The sequence below is a fragment of the Gracilinanus agilis genome, chromosome 5 (genome assembly GCF_016433145.1).
Source record: "Gracilinanus agilis isolate LMUSP501 chromosome 5, AgileGrace, whole genome shotgun sequence".
Lineage (NCBI taxonomy): Eukaryota > Metazoa > Chordata > Mammalia > Didelphimorphia > Didelphidae > Gracilinanus > Gracilinanus agilis.
This window is the reverse complement of record NC_058134.1, coordinates 208,651,043-208,674,074: the sequence shown is the minus strand read 5'-3', so window position 1 is coordinate 208,674,074 and position 23,032 is coordinate 208,651,043. Positions and strand designations below refer to the sequence as shown.

General features: G+C 39.1%; 1 protein-coding gene across 1 annotated transcript in view; it reads left to right on the top strand.

Moving 5' to 3' along the window:
* HDHD5 (haloacid dehalogenase like hydrolase domain containing 5) overlaps positions 1-21,439 on the top strand; it is a 30,432-nt gene extending 8,993 nt beyond the window's left edge. The window contains exons 2-8 of the mRNA XM_044677260.1: positions 8,955-9,158; positions 10,704-10,816; positions 15,658-15,751; positions 16,534-16,567; positions 17,391-17,565; positions 19,396-19,581; positions 19,782-21,439. Coding sequence (XP_044533195.1) covers positions 8,955-9,158; positions 10,704-10,816; positions 15,658-15,751; positions 16,534-16,567; positions 17,391-17,565; positions 19,396-19,581; positions 19,782-20,094 — 1,119 coding nt within the window. The 3' untranslated portion in view covers positions 20,095-21,439. The remainder of the gene's footprint in view (positions 1-8,954; positions 9,159-10,703; positions 10,817-15,657; positions 15,752-16,533; positions 16,568-17,390; positions 17,566-19,395; positions 19,582-19,781) is intronic.
* The last annotated feature ends 1,593 nt before the right edge of the window (positions 21,440-23,032 follow it).

Here is a 23,032-nt window from a genome sequence, read left to right as displayed (position 1 = left end):
GTCCTTCGGCCAATAATTTGCTGTATGGCCTTAGGTGCCCTTATCACACAACAGCTCTGTAAGATAAGCACTCCAAGTAAGATTGTTATACTTTTACAGGAGTAGAAACTAAGACCAAGAGAGGTTAAGTGACTTTATTGTAACCACACAGATGTGTTGAAGGTGAGATTCAAAGTCAAGCTTCTTGACTCACAATTTGAGAATCGAGAGGACCAGTGGCCATTTAGTCTAGCCTATACCTGAAAGGAATCCCCAGTCTATCATATCTCACAAGTGGCCATCCACATGGCCCAATTTTATCTGCTGGAAGATTTCCAAGGACAGGGAACCATCACTTCTCTTGGTAGCCTGTTCTGCTTCTGGACTGCTTTAATCATTAGAAAGTCTTCCCTGATATGGAGCTTTAATTTGTTTCTTTGAGATGTCCACCCTTTGCACCTGGTTCTGTCCTTTGAGGCCAAAGAGAACGTCTTATTCCTTTTCCATTCAGAAAGACAAACTAGAAATTGTGACAGTCCTTCAAATATCTGTAACAATATATCACCTCTCCACACCCTACCCCTCGAATCTTTATTCTAAGCTAAATGTTCCCAGTACTTTCAACCATTCATATTCTGTGGACTCAAGGCTCTTTAGCATCTTGTTTGCCCTCTGTATGGAGTCTGATGAGGGCATGGATTACCTCCTTATTCTTGGAAGCCATGCTTTTCTCTTGCAACCTAAGGTCACATTACCTTTTTTAACTGCTATATTACACTGCTAATTTCTGTTGGCATATAGCCCACTGGCCTTCCTACCTCTCATCTCTTTCAGACATACTGTTGAATAACCATGGCTCCTCCATCTTGTGCTGGTGAAATTAATTTTTTTGTACTTAAGTGTAAGACTTTCTATTTATTTCAATTGAATTTCAGCTTATTACAATACTCTACACTGTTGAGATATTTTGGATTCTTACTGTTAACCAGGGTGTTAATTGCTTAGTGTCATCTGTATATTTTTGATGAGCTTATTGAGCAAGTCTTCGATGGAAATTCGAAGTAGCATTGGATAAAATGCTTCAAGTAGCATTGGATAAAACATACAACTTGGGATACTCCACTTTGAAGATCCCTTGCCATGTTGACATTGAACCATTAACTACTATTCTGTGAATCTGGCTGGTCCAACTCTGAATCCATCCAGGTTTTTATTATCTAATCTGCATTTCTCCACAAGAACAGTATTAGATACCGTTTCAGAATCTTTGCTGATATCTAGGTAAACTTTATCCCCAGCATTCCCTTCATCTACTAGTTTAGTAATAACTCTGTAAAAAAAATTAAATATCCAACATTAAGAATTGCTGCTGTTACCCCCAAGGGGGCAGGGACACTTGCACACAAATGCCTTTATAGGACACTCTTCTGCTTTTGACTTGTACATGACCTGGACTGACTGAGTTCAGACCTGAGGGAGCTTCAGACAGTTTTTTTCCCTTTAATCTTTTTTTGTTATAGATTTCTTTGGAAATTGGGTAAAAATCTATAGGCCCCTTCTTAGGATAAAAAAAAAATACATAAAACTACAAAGGAAACCATTTATAGTGACATACAGTTATTAAAATGTTTAAAAACAAGTTCATGGACTTCAAGTTAAGTTACCTAGAAGGCAGGTTATACTCCTTTTGTCATACTGTTCAACTTGCTATGTTTCCTACCATGGTGCCCCAGGGATAATTGACATTTAAATTGTTGGGACATGGGTCTTCCTGTGGGGTAGGGAGAGAGGAAGTAAAAAGGCAAGCAGTGTACATGTAAATTAGATAAGGGATAGATATTTATTTTCTAGACACAGAAGAAATACTAAAAAGTACATAATATTCCTGACTTTCATTGACAAACAGACTTGAACCAAGTAGTACTGTTATTCTTTGCCAGAAGTTTGACACTTAGAACCATCTAAATGTATATAAAAATGTTAGACTGATTAGGCATTTTACATTTTATCTTAGCTCTTCATTTGTCTCCCTTAAAGTCTGTTTTTTGACAAACCAGGCCAGTAGCAGAGCTTCCCCTCTTAGTAGAATCCTTTCTAGGGCTCCCTCAAGTCTGAACCCAATCAGTCCAGGTCACATGTACAAGTCAAAAGTAGAGAAGTCTCTTGCTACCAATAGCAATGCAATGATCTAGGACAATTCTGAGGGATTTAGGAGAAAGAAGGCTGTCCACATCTAGAGGAAGAACTGTGGGAGTAGAAACAAAGAAGAAAATATGTGATTTGTTACTTGTTTATATGGGTCTGTGACTTAGGGTTTTGGTTTTAAAAGATTATTACAAAAATGAAGAATATGAAAATAGAGTGTGAGTGATCATACATGTATAACCCAGTGGGAGAGGGAAGGGAAGAAGGGAAGGAGAGAACATGAATCATTAAAAAAATTATATTTAAAAAAAGTAGAGAAGTCTCCTCATGAAAAGACATTTGTATGCAGTGCCCCAGTCCCCTTGGGCATAGCAGCATTTCTTAATGTTGGATATTTAATTTTTTTGCAGGATTACTAAACTAGTAGATGAGGGGAATGATGAGGATACAGTCTACCTAGACATTGAACTCATAAAGTAACCTCAAAGCCTAGACACATCCATCTTCAGAATGATGTTAGATCATTTGCTTGGGGAGGGAAATACAAAGTGAAAAGGTAGTCAGAGACCCATGAACAAACTTGTTTAGTGAAAACCCCTTACCCTAGCTGCCATGCAAGAGCATCCAACTTCCTGTCCTGCATTCTTGAAGAGAAAATGACATCAGTATGTTGAAGTCAATATACTATGTGCCCAACTGTGACTGATCAGACCAGTATGAACTTAGAAGGCTCTATCAGAGATTAGGCACAAATAGCCAGTGTGAACATTTGGGATGGAGATGTCTCTAAGTTTGCTCATCTCATGTTTCTTTTGAACTATTGCAATTCTGCTTTGTACCTTTGATGAGGGCGTGCCATGCAGGACAGTTCTGTGCCCATGTCTCCCAAAGGATGCCAGAGTTCTTCCGAGAGACCTTGAGTGTCCTTTTATCACTTCTGACCTTCGCGTGAGTCCTTGCTTTGTGGGAGTTCATAAAATAGTCTTTTAGGCACATGTACATTTGGCATTTGAACAATGTGACCAGCCCATCAGAGTTGCACAGTTTATCTTGAGAAAGGACCTCAATGTCCTTTACCTTACCTTGCCAGGGGATCTTCAGAATTTTCCCAAGACAATTTAAATGGAAATGATTCATTTCCTGTTATGGCACTGATGTCACAGGCATATATCAGTGAGGCCAGCACAATGGTTCTGGACCTATGGCTTGGCAGGCAGCCCAATACCTCTTCTCTCACACTTTCCTTTGGAACCTCTCAAACCTTGACTATCTATGGCAATACATGCATCAGCCTTGGCATCTATGGGGACATTACTGGAAAGTATACCTTGGGTCAGAGAAAAGAGCATCACTCATCATCCTCCCTCTTTGTGGAAAGTATAGTATAAGAAAGAGCTAGTATAAGTTAGTTTTCATGGGAGAGTCAAAAGAAGAATTAACTTGAAGTTGTCTCTTTTTAATTGATGCATCATCCCACTCTTCTGCCACTTTCATAGGACAGAGATGGAAGCAAGGTGTTAGAAATAAGTACAGAAATAAATGAGAAAGCTAGGATGGGAAAGTGGAATGAGATCATTAAAGGCTTTGAACACTAAGCAAAGATTGTTGAGTGAGCTGACCATATCTGTGTATAATGATTAATTTGGGAGTAGTATACAGGAAGGAATGAGCATACCATCTTTTAGCCGTTTCCCACCAGAGCCCCAGAAAGAAGGATTAAGGAGCCACCATTCAAAGACTGTACTTACTTAACAGTCTGGCACACAAGATGGAAAATCTTCTGACTTCTTTTTCCTATCATTCTCAAGCCAAGGCTCACAAAAGACATCACCAAATTGGGAAAGAATCTATTTGGCCATTTTTGGAGTTTGATGTCTCTTTGCCAGTGTTCTCCAGGCAAAAGGATTTCTAAGAGACAAAGGCACTTAGGCATTTAGGTTTCTAAGAGACAAAGGCAGGGAGGGAGAGAATTCCAGATAGGAGGGACAAATTGTGAAAAAACATGTAGAAAAGAAATAGAATCCTGCTTTCAGAGACTCCTTAGTAAGACAGTTTGGTTTGAACACATGAAGGAGTTAAATGAAATGTAGCTGGAAAGGTGGAAATTAAGTTGTACAGGGCTTTAAAAAAAAGGAGGTTAAAGAGTTTTAACCTTTCATTTTGAAATTTTATTTATTTTAAAGTTTTTTTTTCTCATGGTTACATGATTCATGCTCTTCCCCTCCCCCTTTCCCTTCTCTATTCTGGAGCCAGCCGTTCTACTGGGTTGTACTGTAAGAGGGAAATTAGGGTATTTTATAGACATATATTTAAAACGTGGCCGCCAGGAATCAACAGTTCAGATTGATTCCGTAATTAAATCAGATCCAAGTCAGCAAGTTTATTTACAACTAGGAAGGTAAAAGTATAGAAATAAAGAGGAAGGGAGAGGCTAGTCCAGTCAGGCCTGGATGAGAGAGAAAGTTAAAAGGCTAAATAAATGAAGCTACAAGCCACAAGGCCCAGCAACCCTGCTTAAGGCAGAGTTTGGAAGCAGCCTAGGTAGGCCAAGGAAGCCAGCCTAACTTACCCACGTGACAATACAGAGTGGAAGCTGTCTGAGGTCTCAGGAGCTCCTTCAGCACCAAGTTCAAGGCGGGAACTGCCTCCACAGGAAGTAACCAACTTACTTAAAGAGAAAGTGTCTTTCGTCACTTCCTGGGGGTCCACCTCTAATTCAAGTGGACAAATGGCAGTCTCTACATTGATTTGGACTGCCCAAAGGGCAGTCCCTTGTTCTTGATTTGTCACTTATTGTCATGTGTGGGTAGCTCGTCTCCCCTCCCCACTAAGGAAGGTGAGGGTGTCATTTCTATGCCTAGGATGAGTAGATTTTTGACTATGAATGGGCTAGAGTTAATTCTATTTACACAGTACATATATTATCACTCAGTACCTATTTAAATACCATTTTTGTTATCTTTTAAAAACCAAAACCCCAAATCTTATATTCATATAAACAAGTAAATCATGTTTTCCTTCTGTGTTTCTACTCTCACAGTTGTTTCTCTGGATGTGGATATTTCTCATAAGTCCCTCAGAGAAGTCCATTACATTCGATTGTGCCACAGTGTATCCGTCTCTGTGTATAAGGTTCTCCTGGTTCTGCTCATTTTGCTCCACACTAGTTCATGGAGGTCTTTCCAGTTCGTATAGAAATCAAGCAGTTTATCATTCCTTACAACACAGCAGTATTCCATCACCATCATATACCACGCTTTTGTTCAGCCATTCCCTAGTTGAGGGAAATCCCCTCATTTTCCAATTTTTTGCCAACATAAAGCACAGCTATGAATATTTTTGTACAAACATTTTTCCTTATTATCTCTTTGGGGTACAAACCCAGCAGTGGTATAACTGGATCAAAGGGTAAGCATTCTTTTAAAGCCCTTTGGGTATAGTTCCAAATTGCCTTCCTGAATGGTTGGATTAGTTTCACAACTCTACCAGCAATGCATTAGCGTCCTCCCAATTTTGCCACATCCTCTCCAACATTTATTATTTTCCTTTACTGTCATATTGGCCAATCTGTTAAGTATGAGGTAGTACCTCAGAGTTATTTTGATTTGCATTTCTCTAATCAAGAGGGATTTAGAACACTTTTTAATGTGATTATTGATAGTTTTGATTTTTTCATCTGAAAACTGCTTATTCATATCCCTTGACTACTTGTCAATTAAGAGAATGGCTTGATTTCTTATAAATATGACTTAGTTCCTTACAAATTTGAGAAATTGGACCTTTGTCAGATTTTTGTTCTAAATTTTTTTTCCCGGTTTGTTGCTTCCCTTCTAATTTTGGTTGCATTGGTTTTGTTTGTACAAAAACTCTTTAATATAATCAAAATTATTCATTTTTACATATTGTAATGTTCATTATCTCTTGCTTGGCCTTAAATTCTTTTCTTACCCATAGATCTGACAGATATACTATTCTATGTTCAAGAAGTTTTAATCTTTTAGGTAATAGTCAATGAAGGCTTTAGAACAGGAGAATGACAAGATCAGACCTAAACATTAGGAGGATTATTTTGACAACTTTGTGGAGATTGGATTGGAGCTAGGAGGGACTAGAAGCAGGAAGACCAATAAAGAAACTGTTATAACTGTCTAACCAAGAAGTGAGAGCCTGAATTAGAATTTTGGCAGTGTGAGTGGTGAGGAGGAAATGAATATTGGACTTTACAGAACTTAGCATCTAATTGTATTTGGGGTTGGTGAGTGAGGGAAAAGGAAGGATTTAGATTGACTGAAGAATTTATAAACCAGTGACTTGGAAGATGGTGATATTCTTAAAAGAATAGGAAAGTTTGGGCAGCTGGGTAGCTCAGTGGAGTGAGAGTCAGGCCTAGAGACAGGAGGTCCTAGGTTCAAACCCAGCTTCAGCCACTTCCCAACTGTGTGACCCTGGGCAAGTCACTTGACCCCCATTGCCCACCCTTACCACTCTTCCACCTATGAGACAATACACTGAAGTACAAGGGTTAAAAAAAAAAAAAGAATAGGAAAGTTTGAAGAAGTAGGTTTAGAGAGGAAGATAAGGAATTATCATCTGAAGTGTTGAATTTGCTTCTGGTTCATCCAAACAGAGATGTTTTGCCTTGTATCCCCATGTATTTTTAAAGCATTATTCTGATAAGGGCTTTGTGAGACTGCCAAAGAGATCCATGATGGAGAAAAGATTTAAGAACTGCTCTAAGAGGTAGCTTGGTGGCTTAATGGATAGAGAGCCAGGAGGTCCTGGGTTCAAATGTGGCCTCAGAAACCACCTAGCTGTTACCCTGTACACGTCCCTTAACCCTAATTGCTCAGCTGTTCTGCCTTAGAATTGATACTTAGTGTAAAGGTTTTAAAAAAAAGTTGTTCTAAAGAGAGTTGTTCTAGAGATATTCACATCTTGGAGTTTGTTAAATGAGCCTTTTATATGATTAGATCTGTGATCAAGGTGAATCCTTTGGCAGATGTATGGAGGATGAGTTGGAGGAGATGTAGTAGTAGATATAGTACTTGAAACAGGCAGATCATTTAGGTTGTTGCAGTAGTCCAGTATTTATTATGCAATATTAATATCTACACACATACCTATATATGTTAATTTCGTATATAATTATGTACTTCTTATTCCTTTGGTAGACTAAACTCTTTGAAAATGGAGATTGTTTACTTTTTTATCCTTATATCTCCGTCACCCAGCACATGGGCAGGCATTTTAATAAATACTTATTGATTGACTGCAAGGGGAGGGAAGTGAGAAGAGGTTATCAGACATAGCTTTTTGATAAAAAATCATACACAGGTAAAAAGTTTACTGCACAGTGGTGAAGGTCTGATTGTGGCTAGGCAAGGTGAATTTATAATAGAATGATTTGGTGAGTTTGTATGATTTTTGTATTCAGTTGGTTTGGAGTGGGGGCAGAAAAAACTGAGGGGGAGGGCTTGATCCAGGGCTGTAAATTGGTAAGGTAAGAATAGCAGTAGAACAAGGGGCAGAGCATTCATGGGTGGAGAACAGTTGAAGTGAATTTCTGGCAGGGGTCGGCAACTATGAGAGCCATAAATGCCACATTTTTTAAAATGTAATTTCATGAGAGCCATACAGTGCTCACAGTGCCGCTCCTGTAACAGCGCCTGAAAAAAAATGGACTTTATGGCTCCTGCAGAAAGCCATTTGTTGCCGACCCCTGTTCTGTGGGAAGGAATAAGGGCCAGCTCAAAGAAGGGTTTGGGGCAGGAATGTGCTACAACCTGCTCAGACACCTCAGAGCCAGTTGTTAAATTTTCAGCATGAGTACTTCCACCTCAAAAATAAACAAATGCTACAAGTCAAAGCTTGATTATAATTTTGTTGATTGTCTAGACTTAAAGTAATAGAGAAAATTTTAATAATACAGATTAAAGTTACATACTTTCTTTTTCTAACCTTTACCAGCACATAACTTGAATGGAGTTCATGGTGAGGTTGTAATGGTGAGAATGATTTTTAGGAGAGAGGGAAGGGGAGAGGTCGAAGGATAAGAGCTATGATCAGACTAGGGAATTTCATAGTTCAGGGTCTTGGAGGTGGAATAGTTTCAGGTGATAGTGAGGTTTCAGGTGTAACTTTTCTTCTGAGTACTTGAGATAAATAAGAGATGACAGTTATAAGGAGATTGTGGAGTTGAACTGGGAGATCAGAATATTTGAGGGCATAGACATGTATACTGAAATCTCCAAATATGAGAGCAGGAGCAAGGGATAAGACCAGAAAAGGAAGGTGTTTCCTACAATTGTTTCGGGGCTTTGGACTGGGTGATATAGATGAAATTCAGAAAAGGAGATGTTGCTAGAAGAAAGTTAGATAAATTGCAATTTGTGTTTCAGATATTTATGATCTAGTAGAGTAGAACCATGTTATTATGCCTTCATTGTCATGAACTCTTTAAAGATCTGCCCTGTAAACTGGGAATTGGTGAGAATGATGTAAGCAGATAGAATACTAGGCTTTAGAACACCTGTCCCCTGACTCTGCCCTCCCTCCCCTCCTTTTCTTTAATATAAGCTTTGTGACCATAAATAAATCACTAAAAGTTTTGGTGCCTCAGTTTCCTTATTTGTCAAATGAGATTAATAATACTTATATACCTTATAAGTTTGTTGTGAGGAAAGTACTTTATACCACATAAAGCAGTGTAGAAATGTCAGCTGTTATTAGTCTGTTGAACCTTTTTCTCTTATAACTTGAATTTCCTTTTCCTTTCTCCCTTCATCCCCTTGATGCAGTGGTAATTCCCCTCTCCTGCCCTCTCTGTGCAGACCTCTCCAACATTTGGGTTCCTCTTTGACATTGATGGTGTGTTTATCCGTGGCCACAAAGTGATCCCTGCTGCTTTGGAAGCTGCCCGAAAGCTGGTTGACTCACATGGGCATTTCCGAATGCCAGTTGTCTTTGTCACTAATGCTGGAAATTGTACACCACATGTGAAAGCTCAGGAATTGTCGGACCTCCTGGGTCTGCAGGTAAGGATGAGAATTGTGGAAGGATGCAGCCCTCAAGATCTAGTCTTCTGGCCTTTTCAAAGGCATTACCCACAATTTGATCATTTAACCATTCTCTATTGTATGACATCCTTTTAATATGGGATTTTCCAAGATTTTTAACCTTTATATTAAGCTTCTTTTCAGGGCATCCCAGAGTGCCTCACTTTCTTTATGTTCCTTATACTCCCCAGATCATTCAGCAAGTCTTTTAAAGGCAGACTGTTCAAATTTCTAATACAAATTATGAAATGACTAGTTTGTTGAAAATATGCCAGAATTCCTAACTTTTTTGAATATTTCTTTAGTCTCCTTGGAAAGATTTATACTTATTCTAATATAAATGTCCTGTTTAGAACATTTGTGGAATACTCTTGTGTTGCCTTTAGAATGGATATCACTTTTTTCAGAATATCCTCAATAGTGACAAATCATTTGAAGGTGAAATTGATTTTTTGAAATAGCTAAAAGTCATTAGGAATCAGTTCTCATGAATAAACTGGGTAAAGTTAATAGGATCATAGGATTGAGATTTGAAAAGGACCTTAGAGGCTTTCTAGTTTGGTTCCCTCATTTTGTAGATGAAGAAATTCAATCTCAGAGAATTTAAGTGACTTGCTGAGCATCAGAGTGGATGTAATGAACTGATCAGGCATTCATACCCAGGGCTTGACCCCAAGTTCAGTTTTATATCCATTATGATCTTTTTCTTTTTGTTTTCAAAAAGACTCTTCTTTGTATACCTTGGAAAACTGATTCTAAATGACATTCCAAAAAAGGATTATAGATCCATTGTGAATGCTTTGAACAATAACACTGACCTAGTTGCAAAGCAATATGATGGTTGAATTTGAAGTAAGAGGACCTGGTTCAAGTCCCATCTCTAACAATTATGTGTGTCTCTGTGTCTCCTTGGACCAAGTCACTTAATTTCTCTGAGTTTCTGTTTCCTCATTTGTAAAAGGAATGGGTTGGACTAGATGATCTCTAAGATATCTCTCCCAACTCAATATATGATTCTTAAGATTTTTTTCTGGTTTTCTATATATGATCCTTCTTTATGTCACTATAAAATCCAGACTTATTACTTTATAATTATACCATGTAAGTTTTTAAGAACTCTCTTGAAAATGATGTTTCTTATGAATCTAAGGGTTAAAAAACTAATTTCCTTTTTGAAAAAAGGTGATTTTCCATAAAAAGGAAGTGCACATATACAACTGATTTCGAAATAGGGTTTTTAAGAAATCCCTGGGTCTCTCAATCAGAAGGACGATTCGGAAGATGGCTTCCTGTTTCTTTTGCTTTGTGCAAGAAATAAATTGAAAAGCTTCCTGCCTACCCCTGCAAAATGGCCTCAGGAGGGTGTCCGGTACCTAGTTGAGTTTTTGCTGAGCTATTTTAATAAATTTTTTTAATGTATCAGAGAAGATAAAGTTTAAAGGACTATACCTACCCCCCTGCTTCCATTCCTACTTATTTTCTTTTTATTCTTACCCTTTTCCCCCAATCCTCATCTCTTTGCAGGTTGATCCAGAACAAGTAATACTTTCCAGCAGTCCCTTGAAGTTCTTCTCAAAGTTCCATAATAAGCGAATGCTGCTATCAGGGCAGGGGCCTATGGTGGACAATGCCCGGAAGTATCCTTCTGGTATTCTTCAAGGTTGGAAGTAATATTAGAACCTCTGAATAAAAGTCAAATATGGAGATTGGAAAGATGCCAAAGTATCAAGTGGAATCAGTAAATCAATGAAATGTTATCAGCCATGAAAGAGTGTCAGAGAAGATTGGAAAGCTGACCTCAGTGTGGGAGGGCTTACCCTGCCTCGGTGTTTTTCTAGCTTTCTTTCATGAACTGTCTCGGCCTCAGGTAGTCACTTGGTTCTGTGGAAGAGCACACATGAAATGTTGTTCTTAAAAAATTCTAGGCAACCAAGTCTTAAAGCCACACTTTTCCTTTATTTCCTCATTGATGTGTCAGAATTTACAAGCCTGAAGGTGGAGCCCTAAAGTGATGCTTTCCTTTTACTTTACCTATTTAGTTTCACTTGGGCTTTACTCTGTTTTTGAGGTTGGGCTAGGGAAAGAGAATGAATTGCTAATGGGGACCAGTGCATAAGGGGACCTGATAAGTCTTGGGCTATGGGCTATGGATGAAGGTGGAACAAGAGAGGCAAAGAGGAGAGTGAATTGTTACTGATAGCAAACAGAATAGAGTTTGGATGAAATTAAATTCACCTCTAGTCTCTTATGAACTCCATTAGGATTTTGTTTCTAAAGCTGATGACTATGCTGCTTTCATTTCTTGTGTAGCAGCATAAATCTCTGAAATATAAATGATTTCACAGCACCAGGGCTACATAAGGCTCTGGTAGGCACAATTTCTTAAGCCCTTAACCTCCTATGAAGCTTACATAAGGACTGAGATGGGAAATAGCTGGTAGGACCCATTGACCCAAATCTTACTTGTAAGTTCCTGCTTTTTGAAGTTGTTAGTTATTGATTAAATGTAGGGGGTGATCTGTGGATTCTTTCTATTTCCACTTTCCCTCCTTGTTCGAGAATGTCAGGACAGTTCTCTTGTATAATTTCCTGTAGGATGATGTCCAAACTTTTCCTTTTGTCGTGATGTTCTGGCAGTCCAATAATCCTTAAGTTGTCTCTTCGAGATGTTTTCTAGATCTGTGGTTGTGTCAATGAGGTGTTTTCCTCAAATTTTTCATTTTAAAAATTTTGTTTTATATATTCTTGCTGCCTTGTGAACTCATTTGCTTCTAGTTGTTGAATTCTAATTTTTAAAGACTGAATTTCATCCCTGGATTTTTGCTCATCCTTCTCCTTCTGGTCTGCTTTTCTTTGTAGATCATCTTTCACCACCTTTGCTTCATTTTTCAGCTGGCCAATTTGGGCTTTTAAGATATCATTTTCTTGTTTTAGAACATGTATTTCCTTTTTCCAATTGCCTTCAGCCTCTGTTGATTGTTTTCTGAGTTCTTGAGTTATTTGGATTTTGAGTTCTTGAGTTAATTGAATTTTAAGTTCTTCCAAAGCCTGTGTCCATTTCACTGAATTTTCTTTGTTTTTGCTTGGTGTTCCTTTATCTTCTTTTGGTCCATATGCTTTTTGTTCAATTTCTGGATAAAAGCTGTCAATTTTGGTTTTCTTTTTTTCTTTTTCTGTTGTTTACTCATGTTTTTTCCTTCTTTCTCCCTTGTAATTGGCTGTAATCTTGATCCTCTGATCATATTTTTGAGTTTCGGCTATTCTTCTTCTCTGTTTTGTTGATTGTTAGTGGGGCCTGAGGCCAGATTTTCCCCAGCAGTTGGTGAAAGCTAAAGAAGTGAGTTACTTTCCTTGTAGTCTGTGGCAGAGGGTCGTTGAAGCTTCCCTGCCCTCTGAAGACTACTTGTCTTGTTGTACTGATAGGATTAAGACTGGTGGGATTAATCTGCTCTGCTCCAGGTGCCCTGAGGTCAGATTTTCCCCAATTGGTGGTAAAAGCTAGAGAGGTGAGTTCCGCTTCATTCATTCATTCACTCTAATCTGTGGGGGAGGAGTGTTGGAGCTTCCCTACCCTCAGAAGACTTCTTGTCTATTGTATTGATAGGATTTAGCCTCCGTGTGGTTGATCTACAGTGCTACAGTACCCAGAAGTCAAAGCTTCAAGAGAAGTAGGGGGTGGGGGTAGGTAGCACAAGATGGAGAGTATGTTAATCCTCTCTGGGTTTCCCCTCCAGCAGCTTCCCTGCTGTCTGTGATCAAAGCCTTGAGTTTGGCATAGCTGTGCGGGTGAGGCACTCCCTTGGACTAGCAGCCCAGCCCACCCAGGGATTCCAGAATCCAGTGGAGACTCTGCACATTAGGTGGAGGAGGGGAGCTGGGATCTTCCTCCTTTCTTTCCCCTCCCACCTGAGAGTTCTAAGAATTCAGGCTTTTTTTCCCCCCCTCTTTTTCACATACCTTTTTAGTTGGGTTCAGCTGGAGGATCCCCCAGCTCTGTTGTGTTGTCAGATTTGGTTTTCTGTTCCCTCCAGCCTTTTGTCCTTAATTGGTGGTGAAGGGCTTTACAGCTGTAAGGTTTGGAGCCTTGCTGATTCTATGCTGCCATCTTCCCAGAATTCCCAAAAGAATCACCTGCTTTTTGACCTTCATACACCCAGTCCTGCTGGAATATAACTTCATTTTCATTTCTCTCACTTAGTGTTTTCTATCTAGCTGGCTGCTACCCATCCATCAAAACTTAGCCCATCCTCATTGTAAAGCCTTCTCTGGCTCCCTGCATCCAGAATATTCTTTCTCCTCTAAGTTTCTATAATATTAGTGGCTTTTTCACTCATTTGGCACATACAGAGTCATTGTATTTAGAGTGGTAAGAGACTTTAGAGAAAGTACGGTCCAACGCCCCTATTTTGCAGATAAACTAAAGCCCATAAAGGAGAGAGATACCCCCAAAGAAAGTCACAGAGACAGGAGTTGAACCCATGCCCTCTGACATGGGTTTTGTTGGAGCTTCTGTGCTCCCTTTACATTTTAGTTCTTCAACTAGATTATACTGCCTCCCCCTAGTATTAAGCACAGTGCTTCATATAGAGTTGATGCTCAAAAAAATTTATTAATTTGGCTTTTTTAATTCAACCTTTTTAATAACAGTGATAAGCTAACATTAACAAAATGCCTTGCTGTTTATACAGCTCTTCACTACAACCTTGTAGATCATCAAATTATGGATTTAGAGCTAAAAAAGACTATATCTACCCACTGCTTCCAGATCTTCCTCATTTACTCTCTCTTTTATTTTGCTTACTTTTCCTCATCTCTTACTTTATTCTCATCTCTGCGTATTGAACCATACCAAGTAATGCTTCCTAAAAGCCCCTTTCTGAGAACTAGAGAGGTCAGTGACTTCTCCAAGGTCACAGGTAATAATTGGCAAAGCTGGGATTTGAACCAAGATCCTTTGGCTCCAGATTCAGTACTCTCTCCCCTGTACCATAGTGAGAGAGATAGTTCAAGTGTTATTCTTAGTTTATAGATGAGGAAACAGAGACTTAATGTTTTCAGCTACTTTGAAATGAATTTCAGAGTTTTCAGCCTGCATTGAGAGAGTTCTCTATCCCCATGGTTTCTATAATATGGTAATGAATACAGGATTGGGCTTAAAGTCTGTCATTCTCTAGAACCCAATATCCCAATGTTCTCTCTTTTCTTCCAACAGTCTTCTATCCATTGGTTTGCCTTACAGCCTTTCCCACTAGGAGGGTATAGTTCTTTATACCCATGAAATCATGAGTCCAGGACCTATTCCTTTTTCTCTGTTTTATATTAATTTACTTTGTTTCTCCCAGTAGGATGCAAATTCATGAGGGCAGGGAGTTAAATTTTTTTTGTATAATACTTGGCATACATTAGGCATTTAATAAACAAACATTTGTTGAATTGAATTGAAGCACCAGACCTACTCTTGTTTCTGATGCCTTTCCCAGTGTTCTTTCCATCATGCTTCACAGCCTTTTTAGGCAGACAGCATAGCAGCACAACCTCCAAAGTCCTGTTCACTAGTCCCTACCACAGGTGCCTGTGTGTGAAGAGACTCCTTCCTCCTGCCAGTCTTAGTGTTCTGGGGGGGGGGAGGCGGGGGGGAGTGGTGTGTGTGTGGGGGTGTGTGGGGTATGAGCCTCACTGACATATATTCTGTGAGCAGTTTCTTTGGTTCATTTTTTTGGAGTCAGATTTTTTGCTTTTGGGGCTATTGTGGTAGGAAGGGATCCTTACCACTGCTGTGTTAAATACTATTCACTGATAAACAGTGTTTCCTTTGGTAGCACAATCAGCTCGTAATTATAAACATTGTGACTTTTCTGTATCTTAAGGCTTTCTTCTATTGCCACCCAGCTTCTTAGTTGGAACTATGGCCTTGGTGTTATAAAGACATTCCAAAGACAAGCCCAAATTAAAAAAGAAATCTATATATCTATTGTTTTAAGAGAGACAGCATGGATATAGGGCTAGACTTGGTATAAGGGAGATGTAGGTTCAAGTTATTTTTCTGGCATATACTAGTTGTTTGATCATGAGTAAGTCCCTTAATCTCTTGGTGCCCCAGTCACCTTTCTTAAGATCTTAAGTTACTGGAATTGGTGATGGGATGGAAGAATTTTTCTGCACACAGACTTCTCTATACTAATGAAATCTTAGGTGGAATTCCTTCCTTCTCCCCTCAAAAATCTTATTCCAGACTATTTACACTCTTTTCCCCTGGTGATATAAATAATAGAACCTGATGTAGTGTCATGGCCAAAGATTTTTGCTCAAACAGCTTGCTTAGTATGGCACTTTTTGTAATTTGATGAGGAGAAGCAACGGGTAAAGTCTTTGCTCCTCTTGTTCTGAATACTGACCTTCTGACTTAAACGTGGCCTTCCTGATGAGGTGGCAGCAAAATCTGTGTGGCTTATTTTACTTCCTTAATTTCGTGGTCCAGCTTGGGCTTCCAGAATGTGGTTACTATTGATGAGTTGAGAACGGCATTTCCTGTACTTGACATGGTTGATCTTGAACGACGGCCAAAGACTATGGTAATAATGTATTGGAGTCTGGAGTCTGTCATCCTCTAGAACCCAGTATTCCAGTATTCTCTCCCTTCCCCTTCCTTCTAACAGTATCTTCCATTCATCATTTTTAACCTTATAGCCCTACCCCGTAGGATTTTTGATAGTCATTCTTGGTCTGTGTGGCAGTGCTATGTGACTCCTGATGTTCCTAGGAACTCTACTAATGGTTTTATGTTTTATTATGTCCAACATTGGCTCAGTTGCTCCATTGCATGTGCCAGTGCTACCGTCTTCTTCCGTCCCTTCCAGAAACTAACATTCTTATGACTTCATCCAGCCAGCTTTTTAGGCCACTAAAGTAGTAAGGTATCCCTGAATATCTTTAATGAATAGCTTCTGCCTGCCAAACTCAAAACAAATGATGGCCTATTCGTAAAGTACCAGTGTATCCTCAGTGGTTCCTTGCTGGGCTTTTCTAGTATTGACTAATCCACACCTTCAGCTGCCTTCCCAAGTATCTTGCTCCAAGATAAACCCATTTCCTATAATTCTTTATTCATTATAGGAAAGTTACTTCATGTACGGTAAGGTGCCCTTCAGCCTTTGATTTTAAAAACCAGATAACCCTGATTCTCATTTCTCCTATTTATTAAGCCTTTCTAATCCTTTGTATTTTCTTTTGTTGTTTCTGTTTTTGGTTGGGCTGAGTTTTCCCTCCTCAAACCTACAGTTTGGTGTGAGGTTTCAGTAAGCAGCAGAATATGATTCAGTCACACTGACAGCTTCTGTTATTTCTCTCCTGACAGCCTCCCTTGACATCTGACTTCCCCCCCATAGAAGGTGAGTGAAGTTTTTTCTGAATTGATGGGATGTCTGTGCTTTACTCTTTCAACTTTGTAAAACAGCTTAAGGGAGTTAAAAATATCTTCCCTTACTCCATTGAAGAACTTAACTTTTCCAAAATAATTATATCTGAGCTGAGAGATGATACAATCTCAGCCCTTCATTTTCCAAAAGAAGAACTAGGCCTAGAGCAGTTTCAGCAGTGTGCTGATTTTTCTGTTAGTTGATGGCAAAGCCAAGTACAGAATCTAGGTTTCCTTATTCCTAGCCAAATATTTTTTTTTAAAACCCTTACCTTCCATCTTAGAGTCAATACTGTGTATAGGTTCCAAGCAGATCAGTAAGGGCTAAGCAGTGAAGGTTAAGTGACTTGCCCAGGGTCACACAGCTAGAAAGGGTCTGGGACCACATTTGAACCCAGGATCTCCCATCTTTGGGCCTGGCTCTCAATCCTTTGAGCCTCCTAGCTGCCCCTGCAAATATTCTTTTAATGACTCCATGCTGTAACATGAGGAAGGAAAGCTGTGGCAGAGAGGAACAAAACTGAAGCTTCCTTGTGCCACAGTGGCACAAGTGAAAATAAGAACCCTAGACAAGCTCTCCCTTTGGCTCTAAGGTTTAATTCAGCTTGAGTAAATGACTAAATGGCTTTCTGCAAGGTAGGTTGTGGTTGCGGTGCCAATGGCATAATAATTTAACCGGAGCTGAGGAATTCTCATTTGAGTGTCACTGACTTAGCCTCATTGCAGCCTGCCGAAGAGAGGAAATGGTAAGTGTCTTGCCAATCCCTCACCTTTATGTGTGTTTTAATTGTTTAAAGGGGTACTTCTCTTCGGAGAGCCAGTCCGCTGGGAGACAAATCTCCAGCTCATCATGGACGTCCTTCTCAGCAATGGGAGCCCTGGTACAGGGGTGGCAGTAGCCCCCTATCCCCATCTCCCTGTCCTCGCCAGCAACATGGATCTCCTTTGGATGGCTGAAGCCAAGATGCCCAGGTGAAGAAGCCCTGACCTTAGCCTTTGGCTGGGTCCTGATCCCCTTCAGCCACTGTCTTTTATATGTTATTCAGTTACTATTTTCACAATCTGAGATCCTAGGAGAAGCTTTCACACATCCCTTTGCATAAGTCAGTCAATTAACAAATATTTATTGAGTGCCTACTCAATAAATGGGCAAGACATTGTGTGTTAGATGCCAAAGAAGATACAAAAACATAGCACCATCTTTGCTTAATTTATTTTTAAATTTTAATTAATTAATTTATATATTCACAGACCTTGCTTTAAAGGAATGTATAGAGTAGACTGATCCCATAGAAACACATCTCTAAATATACACACACAGCTCATCTATATCTAGAGGAGGTGCAAGAATCTAAAGAGTAAAAACATCAATAATTCAGAAACTTCCCTTCCTCTATCTTTCCCCAAATGTGATGCATAATTACATTTGGGGGGGGGGGTGCAGGTCACATAGTGATGACAGCAGGGATAGGGATTGTGTGTCTTTATTGGTATTGGGAATTACTGGGCTAGGAAATGTCTTCCCGCATTGCAGTTTGTGACCTCTTCTGTGACTTGTTTTAAAGAGTTGACTGGAGTATAGAAGAATTAAGTGACTTATTCAGTTATATAGCAAGTGTAATAATGTCATAAGCAGGATTTGAACTCAAGTTTCTTGGCGCTGAAGCTCACTCTCTATCTGTTATACTAGTTGAGTTTCCATAGTACAGATACTTTTTTTTCATTTTAGTCTTGTTTTATTCTAAGAGATCAGGCTGGAAAGAATCAGAATTATTCTGCTGACTCTTAAAATGATAGGAATGAAGCCAAGAGGCATCAAGTAATTCTTCCAGTGTCATAGTAAATTGTAAGCTCAGGTCAGAACCTTGTCCTCCAAACTCTTAGGTCAGTATTCTTTTTTTGTCAGATAATGGTACATCTTCCAGTGTTTTATAGACATCATCAGATTATCTTCTCAAATAAAACATGTTTGTCTCAGCAGCAGACACTGTGATCCTTGTCTGAATTTCTACCACTCTTTGTCCCTTACTCTGGAATTGATAGTAGGGAGTTTGTGGTTCTTGTATTCTTCTGCTCCTGACACCAATTTCCAGTAAGCTTCTCAACTCTTATATACTTTATCTCCTGTCAGCCAAATATCCCCTGTAAGCAGGACCAGTGCTCTGATATTTTTGGTTTAATGAATATGAGTCAGATGTTTTCTGAATGCCAAAGAATTTAGCATTCAAGAGGCTGGTTTTTTTCTTTTAGGTACTTTGACTACAATTAGGATAAGGTATCACTGGTTATGTGGGTTGTGAGTCACAGCAAGGTTTGACTTTATTCTGAAATTCTATGATCTATAATATCAGCCTTGAGAATTTTCTATACCTTTTAACAAAATGAAGAACGTGTCTCTTTTCATATAGCTTTATACCAGAACAAAAGGTTTATTTAAAAAATTTTTTATATCACTCTTAATTTCTAATATATCCTTCCTATATCTCCTCCATGGAAGGGCATCCCATGTAACAGAGAATTTTTTTAAAGAGCAAAATAAAAAGCATTTCTGTAAAACTAACCCAACCTATCAGTTGAATCTGACAGTAATTCCCAATCGTCCTTGTGAAAGGAGGGTACCATACTTAGATGTTAAAGTTATTTAAATGGATTCATGACAAGGATCTTTAAATGACAGTTTAGAAAGGACCATTGTTGCTTAACCTCAGCTGGTGAAGGAAGTTCTGGTGGGGTTGAAGTGAGAATTTCATCAAGAGGAAGGAACTGGTCGAAGGTGAGCTGATGGATTATCTTCTTGGCTAGGTTTGGCCACGGCACCTTTCTTCTCTGCCTGGAGAACATCTACCGAAAAGTGACAGGCAAGGAATTGAAATATGCAGGCCTGATGGGGAAGCCCACCATCACTACCTACCAGTATGCAGAAGTTCTGATCAGGAAGCAGGCAGAGAGACGGGCCTGGGCCCCCATCCGCAGACTCTACGCTATTGGGTAATGCCTCATATCTTCTCCTCTAAGCTTCTGACCTTCTGGACCCTTTCTTGTCTCTTCCCCCTGCTTGCCTTCCCATCTTCCCCCGTACACACTCAGAGCCTCCCCACTCTCCCTCTCTGCTCCTTCCAACTTTCCACCTTTTGGCTATTCCATTTCCATTGATTTGCTCTTTTTCTCTTCTGGCTGCTTTTGACCAGTGATAATCCCGTGAGTGATATCTATGGTGCCAACCTGTATAACCGTTACCTGCAGAAGCATGGGAAGGGTCAAGTACAGGAATCTTATGAAATCATCGAGGAAAAGCAAGGACCACCGGCTGCAGAGAGATGCGTGTCCATCCTAGTACGTAGTGGGGTATACAGTCCCTCTCGGGGACAGACAGACACTCCATTCCATGGACACAGAGACTTTGTCTTTGATCCCAGCCTGTTAGAAGCCTCCCATGTGGTGGACGACATAGATAAGGCACTACAACTGGTTTTCTGTGAGGAGGGCTGGGACCGAGTCTAGGAGCTGTGGAAGCTGAGAAAGGATAAGAGAGGGGTGGCTAAGGGGAGGTAGAAAATAGGTCCAGAGATTGGTGATTGTAGATGGCTGGGGAGCCTGTGCAGGATAACCAGGATGTCACAGATCATTCTCAGGGCCCAGTTACCCAACAACCACTCCTCCCCCATTTTGGACCACACGGAAATAATGATGAGATTGACTGCAAGGAAGAGACTTGACTTTTAGTCTTCTCAGGTGCAGGCCATAGGAAAATAGGTTAGGCAGCATCCTTGGTGGGAAAGTCAGTATTTCTAGCTCTGGTACTAAGTGACTATATGTTATCATGACTGATCCCTTCACCTCTGTGCCTCATTTTCATCACAAATTAAGTGAGACTAGATGTCTCTACAAAAGAAGGAAGTGAAGAGAAAAGTGATGGTTTGTAAAAGGACTTTTGCCTTCATCAAAGGATGCTGTTGCATGTGTCTAAAGCAGAACTAACATTCAGAGAATGCTTTTTAGTATATTTTGAATGGTGTCTAGGGGTCCTTGCACTGATTTTTAAAAATTGAAAATACTGAAATGAAAATAAATCTCCATTATACTATCTAGTAAGAGATTCTCTTTCTGGATGATGTAGCAAAAACTTATTTGGGAGGAAGTTGTTAGGGAACTCAGGGGAAAGACTTTTGTGATATTTCCTCTCCAGATAATACTGTGACAATTTTCCAAAGAAGAATGTGTGTTTGTGTGTGCAAGCACTTGGGTGCATATGAACCTTTATATGACTTCTTTGCTCTCTTGCAATGATTATTATGTGTGATTAAACCTGTCTGTGTTTTAATGAATTATCAACATTACTTTATTTAGTGCCTATTTGGATCATTTATGCACTCCAGACAAGGGGCATTTTCAGTTCATTCCTTTCTAGTTATCCTAAAATAAAGACCCCTACCTGTAATAGCTGTAGGCATAAAATATAGATATTTTCCTTTTAGTATTACCCTCCACAAAGGTATAATTTCTAATTCGACTGGCTCAGAGGCTCATAAAATACAATTTTCCCCTTATTACTAGTCTTCCCTACAAAGGTATAAGCCTTAATTCTCTTTGATGCAGAAAGTCTGATCTCTCTATTTACGATTCATCTTTAGGGCCCCAAAGTCCTTCCTTAAATTGTTCCTTTAGACCTCACATATTTTCTTTTTCTTTTTTTTTAAATTTAACTTTATTTATTTGTTGGTTGGTTACATTAAAATGCCTAATTAACTTCCTCTTGTCCTTTCCCTCATCAGAGAAGGCATCATTTGACAAAAAGATATATGTGTGTGTATATATATTTTTTTTTGGGGGGGTATATAAAATGATTTCTGGCTTATTTCTTTTCATCAGTTCTTTCTCTGGAGGTGGACATACACATGTCATTGAGGAATTATGCCTAAAGAGTTATAGGACCTTGCATATTTTCTTGGAGAGGGCCTGGCCTTGTATAATTCATCAACTAGAATTTCATGATCAGGTTATAATAATAATAAATAATAATAATGATAGTAATAATAATATTTGTGTGGTGCTTTGTACTTTCCAAAGGATATTCATATACAATATCTTGTTGGAATTTCACAACAGTTTTACCGAGTAATAACTGGTAATGTTAACTTCATTTTTATAGATAAAGAAAGCCATGGTACAGGTAAGTGACTTGCTCAAGATCCTACTGTGGTAGAATTGGAATTAGACTCTGAGTTCTCTTTCCTCTCTCTGTGGACAGCTTTCTGTTCTAGAGTAAAAGCTTCCAGCTTTACTCCTTGCCCATATTCCTTTGTGTTCTTAGTGTCAGTAAGGAGGATCCTAAGGGATGCCATAATACTGGCCCAAGTGTGTAAAGATGATCAATATTTCGATCATCCATTCAATAAATCTGTTTTGACTACCTCTTATGTATAATGCCTTGTATTACCCAACCCTGGCCCTTATGAAGCTTACAGTCTAGTAAGGGAAATTCTACGTATTCAGCTATATAATATATGTTCTAATACATGGCACAATGGATAGAAGGTAAGCCTTTGGAGCCAGGAAAACAGGCTCAAGTCTCATCTCGGACACCTGCTGGCTGTGTTTGACCCTGAGCAACTCATTTAAACTCTTAAGACTAATTCAAAGAGAAGGTGCTAAGCTACATTGGTAGAGGAATTTTTTTTCAAAAATGAGTTGCTTGTACCATTGAAATCACCTGTCCAGTTCCTATCCTATGGAGAATAGTAAGAGAGGTATAAAGTACTGTGCTCAGAAGAAGGAAAGGCTATGATTGGAAAGAATAGTGAAGTATTCTTGGAAGAGATAGAAATTGATGTCAGCTAGCTATGTGACCTAATGGAGTCACTTAACCGTGATTGCCTAGCCCCTTGTCACTCTGTTTTAGAATTGATACCAAGACAGACAGTAAGGATTTAAAAAAAAAAAAAAGAAAAGAAATTAATGTAAGCCTTGAAGGGTGGTTAATAATTGAACAGATAGAGAGTTTTGGGATATTATAAAACCAATCCTGAGAATAAAACCATAGGGATTAGGAATATAGTCATATCTTGAATGCCTAATATCAGGAGATTTAAGTTTAGAATTTTTCAAGGTTTATGATACACTTTCCTCTCATCAAACTTTTGTGCTCCATCTAGGCATAGTCCTGACTTGTCTTCCACCTCCAGATGAAATTTTCCTTTTCAGTGACAAAAGGGGAGGATCTTTGTGTGTCTCTTATCTCCCACTTGCTTTTTTTGTTGAAATGGGAAGCAAAAATCACAATGAACTGGATTCATTTGCAGAACCCTGAAATTAAATATTCATATTTCTTCCTGAGCCAAACTAACATTATTTAAACCAATCTGAGCCAAAATATATAGAATTTGATCTGCATATTTTCTAAAATTATTGAACTGGAACATCTATTTTCCTCGATATACTA